This window comes from Stenella coeruleoalba (genome assembly GCF_951394435.1).
Source record: "Stenella coeruleoalba genome assembly, chromosome: 14".
Taxonomy (NCBI): Eukaryota; Metazoa; Chordata; class Mammalia; order Artiodactyla; family Delphinidae; genus Stenella; species Stenella coeruleoalba.
This window is the reverse complement of record NC_137160.1, coordinates 67,324,925-67,341,435: the sequence shown is the minus strand read 5'-3', so window position 1 is coordinate 67,341,435 and position 16,511 is coordinate 67,324,925. Positions and strand designations below refer to the sequence as shown.

The following is a 16,511-nucleotide window of genomic DNA, read 5'->3' as shown; positions in this document are numbered from 1 at the left end:
CTGCATGGCCCCCCAGTTCACCCTGGCCCTCCATAGCTCTTCTAATTACATAGCCATAAAGCACAAATCTCTAACAATCCAATTAGTAACGCCATTACTGCTCTGTCCAGGATTAAAATTACCAATTAAACTGCTGTCGATTTTATCATCACTTAGGCTCGACACAACCAGGGCACTTCAGGCCACAGAGGCCCATTAGCGGCCCCTTGAGTGGGGACTGACCAGGGCCAGGGCTGGGGGCCTAGCTCAGCAGCTCAGAAGGAAGTCCCTCCACCCACCACCCCTGGCGTCCTAGTACCCTGTCCCCCAACATCAGGGACTCCAAAAGATCATAGCCCTGTTCCCTACGGAATCAGAAGCGGGCAGCGGAGGAGGGACTTCGGCAAAACCAGCCTCTACCTGGGCAGCACCTCCAGTCTGCGCCTCCCCCACGTTCTCCTCATCAGACTCACCGTTTCATGGCCCCGTGTTTCAGTGCCAGGCCAACCTGCACAGCTGAGTCCCAGGACGAGGGGCCGTAAGCACTCATCTGAAAGTCTGGCCCCCACGTCCCCTGCCCCCTCTCTCTGCTACCACAGTGCCCTCTGCCCACAGCCTCGAGGTGCCATCCTTACACGGTATCCCCACTGTGCTGGGGCACCGCTCTGATGAGCTACTCACAGATCAGCACTGTCCATCTCCCAGGTGACAAGCAGGTGCTCCTTTGGGGGACCCTCAGTGACTTGTCTCAGCACAGGGCAGATCTTGGAGCACAAAGCCAGAGGCCAGGGAATAGGCAAGTGCTTGCCCTGTCTGGAGGTGGGGGGAGTGAGCTCCCCGTCCCTGGAGGTGTGCAAACACAGGCAGCACCCAGGCCTCATGGTGGCAGGTGGAGGCAGAAGCTCACACATGGAGAAAGGTAAATGTTAGGCTGGATGATTGAAGCCAGGTAAGTAATTTTCTTCTCCTGAGAAAGAATATGAGATGTTAGGATCTGAGAACCCCCTTGGGAGGGCCGGAGGGTTCAGTTGTCTGATCTCCAGCCCTTGCCCTGGAGGTGCTTCCACAACAGGGGAGGGGCAGGGGCAGAGGAGGGGAGGGGGAAGGGCCCGGGCAGCTGGAGACGGAGGTAGGCACCAGCTTGAGAACTCAGCCTGGTGTGCTAAGGGCTGCCGGTCCCTGGCACCGCAGTGACCCCTCTGAGACACCACAGGAGCAGTGACGGCGAATGTTTGTGCTGTGCCCTGGACCCCGGGCTCAGTGCCTTCCCTGTCATCCTCCTCCTGTGCTCATCCTGAGAAATGGGTACCCTTATTCCCAGGTGAGGCACCAAGACTCTGAAGTCCAACAACTTGCCTGAGGTCACACTGTTTCTCTCTCCGGTCTGATCCCAGAGGACATGTCGTGTGCCAGATGGGGCTGCAGAGCCCACCCGCAAGGTCTGCACATTTCAGCACCTGTGCAGCTCCTTGTTCAAATGGAAGCTTATGCACAAGCTCTTTATGTCACACAAAGAAATGCAGAAAAGGAGAGGCACCCTCATCCCACTCCAGAGATGGCCAGAGCCTGCAAGGAGAGGCAACCTCCTCCCACCCACACCCTTGGCTGGCGCTCGGGCCGGCAGGACTTGGGGCCTCTTCTGGAGGAGCGGCTGCCCTGGGCAAATCGGTCAAGCATCTCATCAGAGGCGACAGACTGAGGCAGGGATCTGGGAGCCCAGAGAAATTAGAAGCTGCCTTGCGCCTGTCTTCTGCCAGCTGCCACAGCTGTCACTCAGGAAGTGGGCCTGAAGCAGGGGCTGGCCCCTGATGCCCCAGCCAGTCAGCAGCCTGCCCAAAGGGGGAGACCGAGGCCCAAAGGGGAGCAGGGGCAGGGATCGCTGTCATTTCCTGGGATGGACACGACCAAGTTCTTCTCGCCCTTGCCCAGGCTCAGTTTCCCCGACCAAGCCTTCTTCCCTGGAGCAGTGGTTCTAACCCTTGGAAGCTCCTGGGAAGCTTTTTAAAAGTACCCTTGCCCAGGCCCCAGCCAAGCTGACTCTCCGGGGTGGGGGGGCCTGGGTGGGTGCCTGAGTCTGTCTCTCCCAGGCCAGATGTTTCGCACTTATTGACATCAAACCCTGCCGCAAGGACTAGACGCTTCTCTGCTCCTATGGCCATGCCTCCCTCTGCCTGCCAGACCATTTCTGGGCCCAGGGTAGTGTGAGAGCCAGAAAGGGAGGCTCTAAAGGTCCAGCTCTCAGCAACACGTCCCAGCGCTGTGTGTGCCAGGGACAGGGTACCAGGCACTGTCACCTGTATCATCTCATCAGATCCCAGCAATCCTTGGTCCGATAGTGGTAGTCAACCCTATCTTACAGAGGAGGAAACTGAGGCAGGACTGGGTGTCACACCCAGGGCACAGAACTGGTAACAGCAGCCGGGTTTCATGCCAGCCACAATGGACTCCAAGTTCAGTGCTCTTTTTCTACCACCAAGCTGATTCTCAAGGAGTAACAAATTTAAGGACTTGTCCCTTTCACCCTGTTTCCCTCTCATGGACTCTGCCTCCTGCTCTGTCCTGTCTACCCCTGTCACCTGTGGGAGCTGGGCATCTAAGGGCTCAGAGAGGGTGCTCAGGGGAAGGCAAGATCAGAGCAGACAGGGGCCTCTGGGTCCTGGCCCGCACCCCTCATGGCTGGGTCTGCCTCTGCAGGTCTATAAATTCCATTATTCATCAAGTGACTGTGAGTTTTCCCGGATGATGAATATTTTATTCATCTCCACACACTGTCCCCAGCGGGTTCTTGGAACAATATTGTTCCCTAGCCAAGGATCAGAGGCCAGAGCCTCTGCCCTCCCTGGATGTGCCCTTCCCCCACCAGCACCTCCCTGCCTCCCCCAGCAGTCCCCAGGTTTGGGCAGGGCTGCGGTCAGTGGCCCCAGCAAAGCCTTGAGCTTGGTGCTTGCCCTCCCTCCATTTTGATATCCTCTTCTGGATAATGGGTTCATGTATTGCCTGTCAGGCCCTCCCGGATCCTTCCACAACTTTACCCAGTATGGCTTGGCCCTGGGCTCTGCCAGTAGCTCTCCCTGGTGCTGAATGTGGGTGGCGACAGGATGCTGGGGAACATGCTGGTTTTGAGATGAGAGGGCTCCAGTCTCTGGCAGGGAGGCAGCCAGCCTCTGGACAGGGTAGTCCCCACTTCTCTCCTCTTGCCTCCCTGCCACTTGGTGGATTCTCCCAGAGTCACAGATGGGGCACCTCTCCTCGGGTTTCCGGCACCCTGAGACAAGGACTAGTGGGGGAAGTCTGTGGAGACCCCTCTCTGGAGGGCCCACGAGTCTCCTGGTGGCACCCCAGGGAGTACAGTGTGATGGCAGCGGCACCTTCCCCAGATGGGGGAGTGACAGACACAATTCACACCCTGTGATCTCACCATCTGCTCCCCTGTGACGTGCAGAGGAGAGGACGGGGCTGCAACGCCGAAGGGCGGCTGGGCTGGTGTGTGATCCTTCGTTCATTCATTCATTCTCTCATTCATTCTTTCAGCAGATGTTCATCCAGCCCCTGCCACTTTCCCAAGCCCAGCCCAGCCCTGCGCCAGGCGCTCGGATCTGGGAGGTGCAGACCCGGACCCTGCCCTCCAGAGCTGAGTGGGGCCCTCACACATCTCTGAGCTTTTGCCCACCCTTGCTCCTCCTCCTGGAGTTCCCTTGACTCGTAGTAAGAGCCACCATGTTCCGTGCCTGAGCACTTCGCGTGCAGGAACTAAGCATTCACTCTGGGGGCTGGATGTGTTCCTATTTAACAGGTGAGTAAGCTGAGGTTCAGAGACACCCAAAGGCACATGTCCAGCTCTGGGTTCTCCACGCAGAGCTCTTACTGCTCATGGCACTGCCTCCTCAACCAAAAGCCCCGTTTCCATGTCCTTCCTCTGTAAAAACTGCCCCCCCCACCTGCCCTTCAGCAGGCAATGAGCTTTGGCCTTAACCATGCTGCCCAGCCCTCTGGCGCTTGCTCTGTGAGCCCCAGGTACAAGCAGCTCCCCCTCATCCTCTAACTCCCAGCCTGGCTTGCTCGCAGGACCTAGCACCCAGGGGCTGCCCACCGGAGGGCTGAGGAGGTCGATGAAGGTTCCCAGAGGAGGTGGCGTTCCTCTGACCCTGGAAGGGCAGAGAGAGAGCAGCATGGCCCAGAGCCTGGATTCCCATCCCACCCCTACCCAGCTCCTGCCTTGAGCTTGAACCCCAGCTCTATCTCATAACTCTGCATGACCAACCTGGTCCCTTCAGCTCCCTGAATGGGGTTGCCCTTGACCGTGAGTGGGGTGTGGCCAAACTGCCTTCAGAGTCTTAGGGGACTCTGTGCAGGTCATATGCACAGCCCAGGTGTAGCCCAGGTGCAGCTGGTGGCGTGTGGAAGCTCCCTGGACACACAGCCAGCTCCATGGGCCTCCATAAATATGCCTGAGGTCAAGAATGGCCCAAGCAGTGGGTGCACCACGACCTTGGTGCTATAATCTCTTGGTGCTATAAACCTGGAGGGTCCTGTCCCTTTGGCCTGGTGGGAGCCTGTCCCAGGGAGCAGCCTGGTCACAAGATGGTCACAGACCAAGGCTGAGGCCAGGAGGAGGGCCCATGTCTTAGCAGACACCTACACCTTCCCTCAGCACAGACCTGCAGGTAGTGCTAGTCAGGCCCACACAACTGATTTTTGCTTGATTTACTCAGGGACTGTTTCTGCCCGTCCTTTGAAGATTCTCTGCCTGGACAGCACGGCGGGAGCCACAGGGGATGCAACGGGAGCTCCGTCTGGCGAGCGCCAACATGCTGTGTGGCAGCCTCTTGGAAAGTCACCAGGAGCTGGGTTTCCCACCAGCCCCTCAGCAGGTCCCAGCCCACCTTCCCTAGACGTGGGGGTCCTGATTTAGAACTGGCTAGCCACTCAGTAAACACCAAAGGATTGAGCTGCTGTCATTCACACTCCCCATCAGTACGTTGCAGCTATAATTATTATTATTGCATATTCCTTGGGGGGGGGTTATGCTAATAGTAAACTCCCAAGAGACACAGGGAGGCCCTGCCAGGCACCTCTCATATGTTACATCTCTTCATCTTCACACTGCCCGGGAGGTAGCACTGCCACCCTCACTTCACGAGGGAAACCGAGGCCCCAGGAGGTTAAGGGAGGTGACTAAGTTCCTACAGCAGCAGCCCCAGGTCTGTCTGGCTCCGAGGTCCAGGTTCTTTCTTCCCCATTCCTCTGCTCCAGCAGAAGACCCAAGGGAGCTCAAAGCACTCAGTTCTAAGGGTGGAACGTCAGACCCGGGACTGGTGGACTAGGAGGGCTTCGGGAGGGGCTTTTCTGGGGCCTCACACAGTCCCCAGCCCCAGGTCCTAATGGGCACCCAGCTGGCCCATAGCGGCTGGGGAGACAGACAGACAAACAGCTGGGGTCCTTCCTGGCTTCTCTGCAGGTTGTAGATGCTGCTGGGAGCCGTGTCCACAGCCAAGTCCAAGAAGTGCTGGGGCCCAGGCCTGGCCCAGCCCAGCTCAGCCAAGGCTGGCATCTCTCCCTGAGCCCCTCTCCCCAGGCCATGCGACAGGGCTGTGATTAATCAGCGACAAAAGCAGAAAAACGTAATCAGCCTGGGAAGGGCAGGGCCGTAGAGGGCCGTGGCAATCAGCTTTCCCCTGGGGCCGAGGGCTGATTGGACCAAAGGGGGCAGGGAGGTGGTTCCGATGGGGCCTCAAGGGGCGGGGTCCGCAGCTGGGGCCATGGCGAGGCCAGAGGGTCAATCCCTCCTTCATAAATATGCATGGCCGTCTGCGAACACAGGCCCACACCCAGGGGCCGCACACTGTCCCCCACCTGCCCACGGGTTCCTGCCCTCCCCTCCCAGCTTACAACCTTGGCACACACAGGTGTCCACACACACTCCCAACATGCGTTCATCTGCGTGTGGACTCGCAAACACATGTACACACCCTCATGGATAACGGATACACGCACAGGCATACTGCTCCCACGAACACCTGACCCCTCACGCCACACGCACACAAGCTCTGGGGCCTGGGAGAGCCCTGCACAAGTATTAGGTCTAACCTGGAGCTATGTGAACTGACAAAGCCTCACACCAGTCCCTACAGGCACGCAGCCACCTCTGTGTCCCGCACTGCCTCTGGGGCCTGGCTCCCTCTCTGCAGGCTGAGCAGTGGTGAGGGCTTGGGAAGGAGGCTCCACTGTTGGAGGCAAGGTCAGGTGCGCGGTCTCAGCCACAGGGCAGGGAAGCCTGCCCCAGAGCTGTCCCCAGCTCCTGCCTGCCGGCCCTGCCCCATGACCTTGGTCAACGCCCTTCTCTCTCAGCCTCAGTTTCCCCACTTTGGAGCCTCTCCTGGCGCCAACACTGTGTGATTCTCTTCGAGGACCCAGGCGCCTGGGGCAGACCTCCCCTCGCTGCCAGTTATCTGGTCCTCAGTTCCTAGCTCTCAGTTCATGGGGGTGGGGGCCAGCCAAGGGGCTGGAAGGGCCCCACCCCCACCTTAATTTAATCCTGGTGGCTGCGGACTTGGTTTGTATGGGCGCTGGGGGGGCAAGTTATCCTCCTCAGGGAGAAAGGGGAGCCCGGGACAAAAGGGAGAAGGAATCCCCGGCGGGCGACGGGCGGCCGCACAGGGGCCGGCGGCGGGAAGGGGCGGGCTGGGTTGGTGGGGGGAGCGCGAAGGGGGCGGGCGGCGGGCGGGGGAGGCGGGGAGCGCAGCCAGCGCGGCACAGAGCGAGCGAGCGAGCAGGGGAGGCTGCGAGAACCGGAGCGGCGGGCCGGGCGGCCGCGCCGGCGAGCGGACCAGCGGGCGGCGAGCAGCGCGGAGCGCGCGGGGCACCGAGGAGCGGGAACGGCCGGCGTAGCGCGCAGCGGCCCGAGCGGAGAGGCCCGAGCGGCGCCGCCCCCGCGGCCCCTGCGGGGCCCCGGCCGGGAGCCCGACGAGGGAGGGGACGGCATGGACCGGCGGCCCGGGGCGCGGGGGCGCTAGGCCCCCGGAGGGGCGCCCCCCGCCTCGCCGCCACTGCCGCCGCCGGGCCGCCCTCCGCAGCCGCGCGCCCTGCCCGCTCCAGCCGCCCCCGGGGCCGCCGCCGGCCCATGAGCCCCGACCTCAAAGTTTGCGGCGGGCGGGCGGGCGCGGAGCCTCCAAGATGCCGTTCCACCCGGTGACGGCGGCGTTGATGTACCGGGGCATCTACACCGTGCCCAACCTGCTGTCGGAGCAGCGCCCCGTGGACATCCCTGAGGACGAGCTCGAGGGTGAGTGCCCCGCCGGGACCTCCGCCCGCTGGCCCTCCTACCTGTGCGCCCAGGTGAAGCGCGGTCTAGGGGCGCAGGGGCGGGGGGCTGTCTGCAGGTGCCGCTTGCCAGGTGGGCACTCCAGCGAACAGCTGCGCGGGGAGGCAGGACGAGTTCGCACCTCTGGGCGCCGCGGTGGGGGTCGCCAAGGCGGAGGGGCGGCCCAGCCCCTGCCCGCGTGGTCCCCCGCGCTGCGGAAACTTGCCGGGCCCTGCAGCGGGGTCACGGGGCCGCGCAATCCGCGGTGACGGTGCGGCAACGCGGCGGGTTGGGTTGGGGGTCTGAGCTGTGTCCCCTCCGCCGGCCCGGCCAGAGCACCCGCATCTTGATCCCCTCCGCGGCGGCCGCCCGCGGCTCTGCGCTGGCATTGACATTCCGCTCGTGTCGCTTTTAAAATCCAGTCTGCTCGGGCAGCGAGAGAAGGGGAGAGGGCGACTGCCCTGCTCCTGCCGGCTCCCGGGATGCCCGCAGCCCCTCTTACGGCCGTAGCCCCTTCCCTACAGCCCTGCGGGGACCCCCAGCCTGGAGCGCCAGGAAGGCGGCCCGGGAGGTGGTGGCGACAACAAGTGGCCAGATTGGGCGGCTTGGTTGAGATAACCAAGCCTGGTAGGGAAAGGCAGAGAGGCCGGGACCTAAATCTGTCCCCCTGGAGTCCCTCCACCTCTGGACATGAATGGGGACCTTAGGCAGCAGGCTAGGCGAGATCAGAGCAGATGGCAGAGGCCAGGGTCCCTAGACAGAGGCTTCTGAGGAGCGATGAGACCCCTGGGGCCTGCGAGCTCTTTCCCTACTGGGCTAAGGACAGGTGCTCAGGTTTTCCCTCCCCCCAGACCTCCTGGGGTCCCATATGGAGTGGAGTGAGGGGCTCTGGGCTGATGGGAGTCTTGGCCCCCTGGGATCTGCTTGTCTGCTGTTGGGGGAGGGGCTGCGATCACCCAGAAGCTGGGCCTCTCTTCAGGTACCTTAGGTCCAGGGGTCTCTGTGATCTGGGACTCAACAGGGCCTTTGGGGGGTGCAGCTGAGACACCAGCGCAGTCAGGGATGATGGTGGGAGCACAAGCCATGGAGAGAGATCCAGCCTCATCCCCCAGCCCTGGAGGGAGCAGATCCTGGGGGAGTCAGATGGGATCAGGGGGAAGATCAAGGGGAGAAGGCAGCTACCCCCACCCCACCCCACCCCCACCCCCGCACTGCACCACAGACTATGAGCCGCCTGCTTCTCAGCAAGTCCCCCCAAAAGCCTCCAGAGGTTGGGAGAGCCATGGAAATGGAGCCTGATGTTTGAGGTGGGCAGGACGGATGGATGGGTGCCGCTACTGGGTCTCTGGCCTTGAATTCCAAAGCCCAAGTCCCTGCCCTGTCTCCGCCGAAGCCCAGGAACAAAAAGTCTCATCCAGGGCTTGGGAAAAGGAGGGAGTATGATGAGGGACAAGAGGGCGGGGATGGGCATAGGCTTCTCTTCCCTAACGCTGTCTTCTCCTGCCCTGGGCCACTGCAAACCTCTACCAGTTTCCCCTCCACAGACCCTCACCCACACCTTCCTCCTGGCTACGCGGGCAAGGGTAAACATTGTCCCCCTACACCGGCAGCTTTCCCCTCATTCCCTCCCCTTGCTCCCAGCACCCCACCATGACCCTGGCAGCCCTGCTATGGGCCTCAGTTGTCCCTCCTCTCCTGATCTCCCAGCCCTGGAGTACAGACCCCAAGGAAGGGGAGAAGCTGAGGAGGCTGGGGTGCAGGGGTGAGCAGGGCACAGGGCGGGCAGTCCAGGGGCAAAGAGGCCGCAGGCTCCCCTTGGACCGCATGGCGGACATGCTGGCAGGAGCCCAGGAACGTTAGTCACCAGCCACACCAAAACGCACTCCCTGCTTCTCTCCTGTCCACTTCTCCTGGGCCCTGTGAAGCAGAAGGACCTGGCACAGGGGGCATCTGAAGGACAGAGCCCTCCCTGGGGTGGGCGGGGGGGGCGTCATGGAGCAAGCAGATGCCTGGTGGCCCCAGCCCATCTCCCGGCCTGCGGGCAGCCAAGGATGAAGACAGGAAGTCCTCTGTGATCGGCCCCCTTGTTGGCTGCAGGCACTCTGGAAGCCCTTCTCCTAGGAGACCAAGTCTCTGCAGGCCCCAGTGGGCCTTGAGTGCCAGGGGTGGGTGGGAAGGGTGACCATCCACAGCACAGATCCCCCCTCTGCCCCCTCCACCTCCCCAGTGCCTCATCAGTGCTCCCGCCCCAGGGTAGTGTGGGTAAGGCCCAGGCTCTTTGCTGGGAGGATGCCCATCACTGGGGGAGCCACACATGCCGAGGAGAGGGAGCCGGGTAGCTTGGGATGAAATGCTACAGACAGTATGTGCCTGCCTGCAGAAATCCAGGGGGTGGTGAGTCCGAGGGGGGAGGAGGACTAGGGAGGGAGGTGGAGAGCACCGGTTAAGGTGAGGGCTTCCTAGCCAAGCAGTGGTGGGTTCGAGTTCTCTGCTCCCTCAATTTATGGAGTGACCTTGGGCAATCACTTGCCTCTCTTGCCTCGGTTTCTCCATCTGTAAAAGGGGGTTGACATTGCCCCTCCCCAGGGCTGCCAGTGACAGAGGATGTGATGAAAGTGCTCAGCACAGGGCCTGGCATGCAGTGGGGACTCGGGGACCGGGACGCAGTAGCAGGGAGGCTGAGGGGTGGGGGTCAGGGAAGGCCCATGAGGAAGGAACACGGGATATGCAGGGGGGCCAGGCCAGAAAGGCAGGCTGGGGGAGAGGGTGGGTGGAAATGGCCTTGAAGGTCTGGCAGAGGCACCTGGGGACCCCTGGATGGCAGTTGGCAGGGTAGACGTGGCTCGGCAGAGCTGGTCTGGGTCCTCCAGCCTCCCTTGAGGTGGAGGTATAGGATCTCCCAGATTCTCCCTGAGATGCACACAGCAGAGCTCCCCTGGCCTGTGGCAGTGCTGAGGCTGACCCTAGTGGCATCGACGGGCTTGAGCACCTGAGGGTGGGAATTGGGGCAGCTGCAAGCCCTAGACTGGCCCTCCCTCTGAGAGGGGAGGAGGAAGACGGACGGACAGGCAGACAACCACCAGGGCAGAGGTCTGGGCTTGACACTTGACCTGCTCAGTCAGATGGTGGAGCCTGCAATGAGAGTGGCCAAACGGGGGCGTTCGGGGTATGGGGGGGCAGAGGAGTCCCTTTTCCTGCCCCTCTTCTCTGCGAGCCCAGCAGCCGCCTCTGTCAGGCTGGAATCTCAGGGAGGCCAAAGTGCTGGGGTGCGGTGCCAATGCCGCGGAGAGTGGCTGTCGCCGCAGAGGACAGACACTGCCCCCCTCAAAGTGACCTCCAGCCCACGCACCCCCTCTCTGGACTCTGGCTCCCTGACAGTGCTGGCATCCCTTGGGGGCGGTTGGGGACTCAGGCCCTAACGCAGCTTCTTGGGCCGGGGAGGGGATTGAGGGCGTCAGGCTGGAGGTGGCAGGTAGGGACCAGTGTCGGCCCGGAAACCCAGAGGCCCTGCCAGCCCTTGCCTGGGCCAGGCTTCCCCATGCCAACGTGGAGCACGGCAGGCTTTCCCTGGCCTCGTGGGGAGCAAACAGAGTGAGGCTTTCGGGGAAACGTGCCCAGCTGGGATGTGCCGATGGCGGCAGCAGCAACAGGACACCCACCCCACTCTGGGAGCCCCCAGCAGAGTCCAGGCTTCAGAGATGGGGCAAGAGTCACGTTCCCATCTCACAGGCGAGGCTCTTGAGGTTCAGAGAGGGAGGTCACTCGGCTGCTGAGTGGCAAAGCCAGACTTCAAGCCCGGGCCCCCGAGTCTTGGCACCAGCAAACAGGAAGGCCGGCCTGGTGCTTGAAGCTCCCCTAGTCCTCCCTCTCCTTCCGGCTCTGCCAGAACGTCTGGGATGTTCTGATTTATAGCATCGTGTTCTGAGCCAGGCCCAGCCCCAGCCAAGCACTTACATGCTTGATTTTCTTATTTAGTCATTTCCGCAGCCCCATTGTACAGGTGAGCAAACACCCACTCAAAGGCACCCGACCAGGATGTGGGAGAGCTGGGCTCTGACCCTGAATCTGTGTGACTTAGTGCTGATTCTCTGGCCGAGAAGGTGATCCCCGAACTTGGCCTCAGAAATCAGCTGGTGCTGGGTCACAGCTCTGAGCAAGGGCGAGGACACAGAGTAAGACTGAGGTTGCGAGCCAGGCGTGCCAGGGAGGAGTGGCTGAGGCGACACATGAATGAGGAGGTGGCGGTCTTTGGATTGATCTAGTGGTCTTGGAAGGTTAGTCCTGCCTGAGAAAGGGCTGCCCCTGGGCCTGTCGCCTGCCCACGGAGCCCAAGATTCACCTGCCCTCCACTGTCTCCTGTGCATTTTCTCAGGACTTTTAGGAGATCAGGGGCTCCAGTTGAAGCAGCCCTGGGCTCTGGGAGCCACACCTGGCCCCTGTCAGTGTGGGAGGGACAGCCTGGACCCCAATTCATTGCAGGGGAGAGCCAGCACCCACTGCAGGTCCAGGGTTTTGCCATCCCACCCTGAGCTCTCCCGACCAAGCACCCAGAAGGATGGGGTGCCTGCCTTGGGTTCCCCAAACCAGCCCCTGACCTGGGTGGGTCTGAGGATGGTTCCCCCACCCCTGACTTCGGCTTGATCCCCCTCCACTGGGTGGCCCATGGAGTGAGGGGGTCCTTAGGGACTGCACAAGGAGACAAGCGGCATCCTCAGCCTCCCTTCCTGCTTCTTGCCTGCTTGGGGAGTAGAAAGCAAACGCCTGCCCTTACTAGGATCATTTGTAAACTAAGGGTAAATGGGCTCTGAGCGATGACCCCACACCAAGTGGAGCATGAACTTCTGGTCAGCTCCTTTGTGTGCGTGCTCCAGATGGGTGGCTCCCTGAATCAGTCATTCATTCACTTAACCACTTATTAGCAAATGGTTACGCTTGAATGACAGGCACCGTTCCAGGGAGCGGGGACACAGCGGTGAACAAGACTGACCTGGCTCCTGCTCTCATGGCGTCTCATAGTTCACAATCTGATGTGGTCAGGAAGGAATCCTTGGGGGAAGAGTGGGGTCTGTGGGAGCCCAGAGGAGGGCCAGAGTCAGCTGGGGGGGCGGGGGGGGGGGCTCCAGGGAGGTGATGCCATCCACGCTGGGAACCAGGGATGTATCAGAATTCACCATGGTGAAGGGAAGAGCATTCCAAGCAAAAGGAGCCTCATATACAAAGGCCTGGAGGTGGAGCAGCCCTGGTGCCCACCATGACTGAGGTGGGCAGAGCCCATGGCTGGGTCAGGAGACCAACAGTGCCAGCCAGAAACCTAAGTGTGTGTGTGGAGGGCTGGGCAGAGGGTGTGCCTGGCTGCATGGTCAGTGCCCTCCTCTGAACCCAAAGACTCCCAGGTGATTGGAATTCCCTCAACAGCCTCTGTAACTGCTGGGCCTCTGCTCACACACCTCTGGGGATGGGGAGCTCACTACCTCCTCCGTGGCCCTGGAAAATTCAGGTGGGAGTTGGCCTGGAGTTCCCAGAGTCCAGGGTTTATAGAAGCCTCTGGGCCTGGCCCAGATCTCCCTTCCCAGCTGCTCTCCTGGCCAAGGGGCCACTGGTTAGGAGACCAGGTTCTCAGGACCTGCCTGGGATGGGTAGGGGGTGGTCCAGAGTCAGAGGGTCTGGGGGCCTAGGCAACTCAGGTGTGGCCCACTGACTCTGTCTTGGCCTGCATGTCAACTGGAACCTCCAGGCATTGGCTATAGATGCCAGGTGGGAAGAGCCTGATGAAGTTTGGGGCTTCAGCCCAAGCCACCTTGCCGTGTGGCTTGGGACACATGGCCACCCTCTCTGGGCTATAGTGGGTCCAGCAGAATCAGGGGATGACCCCAAGGTGCAGGATCCCACAGTCAGTTTCAGGGGCTCACAGACCCTCTAGGCCAGGCCTGGGCCAGCCTAACTCCTGCCCTCACCAGAAACAGCCCTGACCCCACACTGGCCACCTAGCCTCTCTGGGCCTCATTTTCCAGGCAGGCAGCATGGAGCATCTCATCTGTCTCTCCTTCCAAATGCACGCACGCACGCTCGCACGCACGCTCGCACGCACGCACATGAGCTCACCTCTGCCCGCGAATTGAACAAGGAGACCCCCGGGAGCTGGAGCAGAGAGGGTGGGAGTGGGTTGAAATTCACTCCCCATCAATGGGAAATGTTCTGTAGGACCCTTCTTGGGCTGAGTAACAATGAAGGGACAGCAAACAGAGAAAAAGAGGTGAAAAAAGGGTGAACTGGGGAGAGGTTAGGACCCTTCAACCCTCAACAGTTCCTGGATGTCCTTGGTAAAACCCTTTCATCCTTATACCATTACCGCCCATTTTACTGTGGGTAAGACTGAGGCTGGCCCAAGGTCACTCACTGGGTTGCTTGTTCCCAGGCTCCCAGCCCAGTGCCTTGCTCCCCACCCCTGAGTCACCCAGGTCCTCAGGCCTGTCTCCCCCTCCATACAATGGCGGGGAGTGACCCCCCGCACCTGAGCTGGCCTGGGGCTGCTCCAGCCCTCCTCTCTCTTCCCCCAAACCTTGGGCTCCATCTGGGAGGCAGTCTGCACTGAGCTGTCAGCCCATTAGCCCGGAGCCGCCATTAATGAGTGCTGGCTGGTGTTAAGGAGCTGAGCCTGGGGAGGAAGTGCGATGGGGATGATGGGAGGGGGATGGAGGGGGGGTGGTAGGCAGGGAAGCTTACGGCAGCTCACAGAAGACTGGCTGCCTAGCCCGGCGTCCTCCCCTGCACCGTGGGACCCGTGGTATCGGCCACACGGGGTCGTCGTGAGCACGCCTGAAGAGGCTGTGGGAGCCTGGCACACGGAGCCGGAGACCCCCGGGGCGGTCTTGTCACTGCCGCGGGGCCTGGGCACCTTTGCTGCCTGCTTGGCCTGAGCTCCAGGGAGGCAGCGCTGTAGTGGACTCTTGAGCCACCTGCCAGTTCTCTCTGACCAGACCTTCGGGCTCTAGAGGGGAAGGGGGGATTCTCCATCCCGGTCTCAGGATGTGGCATCTGGGATCCTGGAGGTCTGGGGAGTGGGCTGTTGGGGACAGGAGTGAGGTCTTGACCTGCTCTGCTCCTCCCACAGAGATCCGAGAGGCCTTCAAAGTCTTCGACCGCGATGGCAATGGCTTCATCTCCAAGCAGGAGCTGGGCACGGCCATGCGCTCCCTGGGATACATGCCCAACGAGGTGGAGCTGGAGGTTATCATCCAGCGGTTGGACATGGATGGTGAGCCCTGCCCCCTGGCTGTTTCCTCACCCCTCACCTGGTGGTGGGGGGCAAGTCTGGGGCCTGAGCCCATAGGGGGCCTCTCACTCTCCCCACTCCCAGCCAGCCTTCCAAGCCCATGGCTTGGGTTTGCAGCCAGGTCTGGCCCCATTTCTCAGCCTGGAGAATTGAGGCTAGAGAGAGTGTGACAGCCCCAGCCATACCCAAAGGTTGGAGATTCTGCCCCTCTCACTCTGTGTTCCAAGAAATTTTTAAAGTACAGGAAAGCAGAACGGATATACTAAATACCCCATTTCCCATCACCAAAAATAAAAAGTCAATTTAGTTGTAAATATTTGCCACCTGGCATTTAATCAAGGAAAAACTCATAAGAACCAGTAATGCCCAGTGCCCTCCGCTCATCCTCCTCTGGCTGCCTCCCCCACCTCCTCTCCACCCAGAGAGCAGGTGATGACCTGGGCAGGCGGTCCCCCATCCTGAGCTTCATTTCCTGTCTGTGTGGTGGGGAGGATGTCCGGCACCACCCCTGCTCAGGGACAGCAGCAGGGTGCTGGGAAGCCATGTAGGGTTCAGAGGGAAACGTGTCTCCCACACGCAAGGCCTGCTCAGGGCCCACCTGCTGTGCGCCCCCCCCCACTCCCCACCTTGTCAGGTGGGGCCTCAGCACACGCAGTGGCTTCAGCATCAGCCCAGAGACTGGCACATCAGGCTCTGAGGAGGGGACCTGCCTGAGGTCCCATGGTGGCCCAAGGTGCCCAGGTGCAGCCTCACCAGCTGACTGGAACTGTGCCCGCTCTAGGTGATGGCCAAGTGGACTTCGAGGAGTTTGTGACCCTTCTGGGACCCAAGCTCTCCACCTCGGGGATCCCAGAGAAATTCCACGGCACTGACTTCGACACCGTCTTCTGGAAGGTACTCCCTGGCTGATTGGGACCCAGGGCTGTGTGCACAGTGAAGGGCTGTACTGGGCCAGTGAAGGGTCGGGCCCACACCATAAAGGGGGGGATGACACCCCCAGGCTCTGTCCACTGGACGTCTTGTCTCCCAGCGGGCCATGGGGTTCCCTGGGGAGGCTGGTGTTGGTCGAGGACTCAGAGAATGGAGTGAGTGGTTCCCAGCCCTCCAGAATCTGGAGGCTTGTCACTGGCTTGTGTGGCTGCAGGTGCTGGGCGGGGGGGACTGTGGTGGTGCTGGTGGCCAGAGCGCTGTGTCTCCCCCCACCCAAGTGTGACATGCAAAAGCTGACCGTGGACGAGCTGAAGCGGCTGCTCTACGACACCTTCTGTGAGCACCTGTCCATGAAGGATATTGAGAACATCATCATGACGGAGGAGGAGAGCCACCTAGGCACAGCGGAGGAGTGCCCCGTGGACGTGGAGAGTGAGTGACCCACCCCGGGACCCCACGGGCGGGCCAACTGCTCGGGCAGGGGAGGAACCAGGGGCTTGCAGAGCGGGGCTGGGGGCCTCCTTGCCTGCCCCAAACCTTGCGTCCCCGTGTGCCCCGCGGGACGAGCCCATGTGCAGAAGGGCAGACGGCCCCTGAGTCCGTCACTTGGCTGTCCCCTTCTCTCTCTGGTGCTCCCCGGCGGCGGGCGGCCACAGCCTGCTCCAACCAGCAGATCCGTCAGACGTGCGTGCGCAAGAGCCTGATCTGCGCCTTCGCCATCGCCTTCATCATCAGCGTCATGCTCATCGCAGCCAACCAGGTGCTGCGCAGCGGCATGAAATAGGCGCCACCTGGGCGCCCCATGGGGCGCGCGGTGCGTGGGGCCCCCTCCACACCCACCGCCGCCCACAGTCCTCTCCCTCCACCAACTCCCTGGGCCACCACCGCGTGTACTTCAGGGCCTGGGTGTCCAGCAGCACCACCCCGCCCGCCCCACAGGCCTTGCATGGAGCTGTGACCCAGCTGCAGAGGGCCTGGTGGTGGCTCTGAGGACGGCCCTGGCCCTGGCCCTGCCTGCACCCTGCCCTG

General features: G+C 61.6%; 1 protein-coding gene across 1 annotated transcript; it reads left to right on the top strand.

Annotated features, from left to right (window-relative positions):
* Positions 1–7,080: 7,080 nt before the first annotated feature.
* On the top strand, positions 7,081–16,506 carry CABP7 (calcium binding protein 7). Its single transcript, XM_079943077.1, has 5 exons — positions 7,081–7,261; positions 14,391–14,534; positions 15,334–15,446; positions 15,761–15,914; positions 16,139–16,506. Exons 1-5 carry the CDS (start codon positions 7,153–7,155, stop codon positions 16,264–16,266), a joined length of 648 nt encoding a protein of 215 aa, XP_079799203.1. The 5' UTR covers positions 7,081–7,152; the 3' UTR covers positions 16,267–16,506.
* Positions 16,507–16,511: the final 5 nt, after the last annotated feature.

What these genes read in the sequence shown, in the direction of transcription:
- CABP7 (XM_079943077.1), top strand. Translation starts at nt 7,153, where the DNA reads ATGCCGTTCCACCCGGTGACGGCGGCGTTGATGTACCGGGGCATCTAC. An exon ending in CCCTGAGGACGAGCTCGAGG is followed by an intron (nt 7,262 to 14,390) that starts GTGAGTGCCCCG and finishes CTCCTCCCACAG; the next exon opens with AGATCCGAGAGGCCTTCAAA. An exon ending in CCAGCGGTTGGACATGGATG is followed by an intron (nt 14,535 to 15,333) that starts GTGAGCCCTGCC and finishes TGCCCGCTCTAG; the next exon opens with GTGATGGCCAAGTGGACTTC.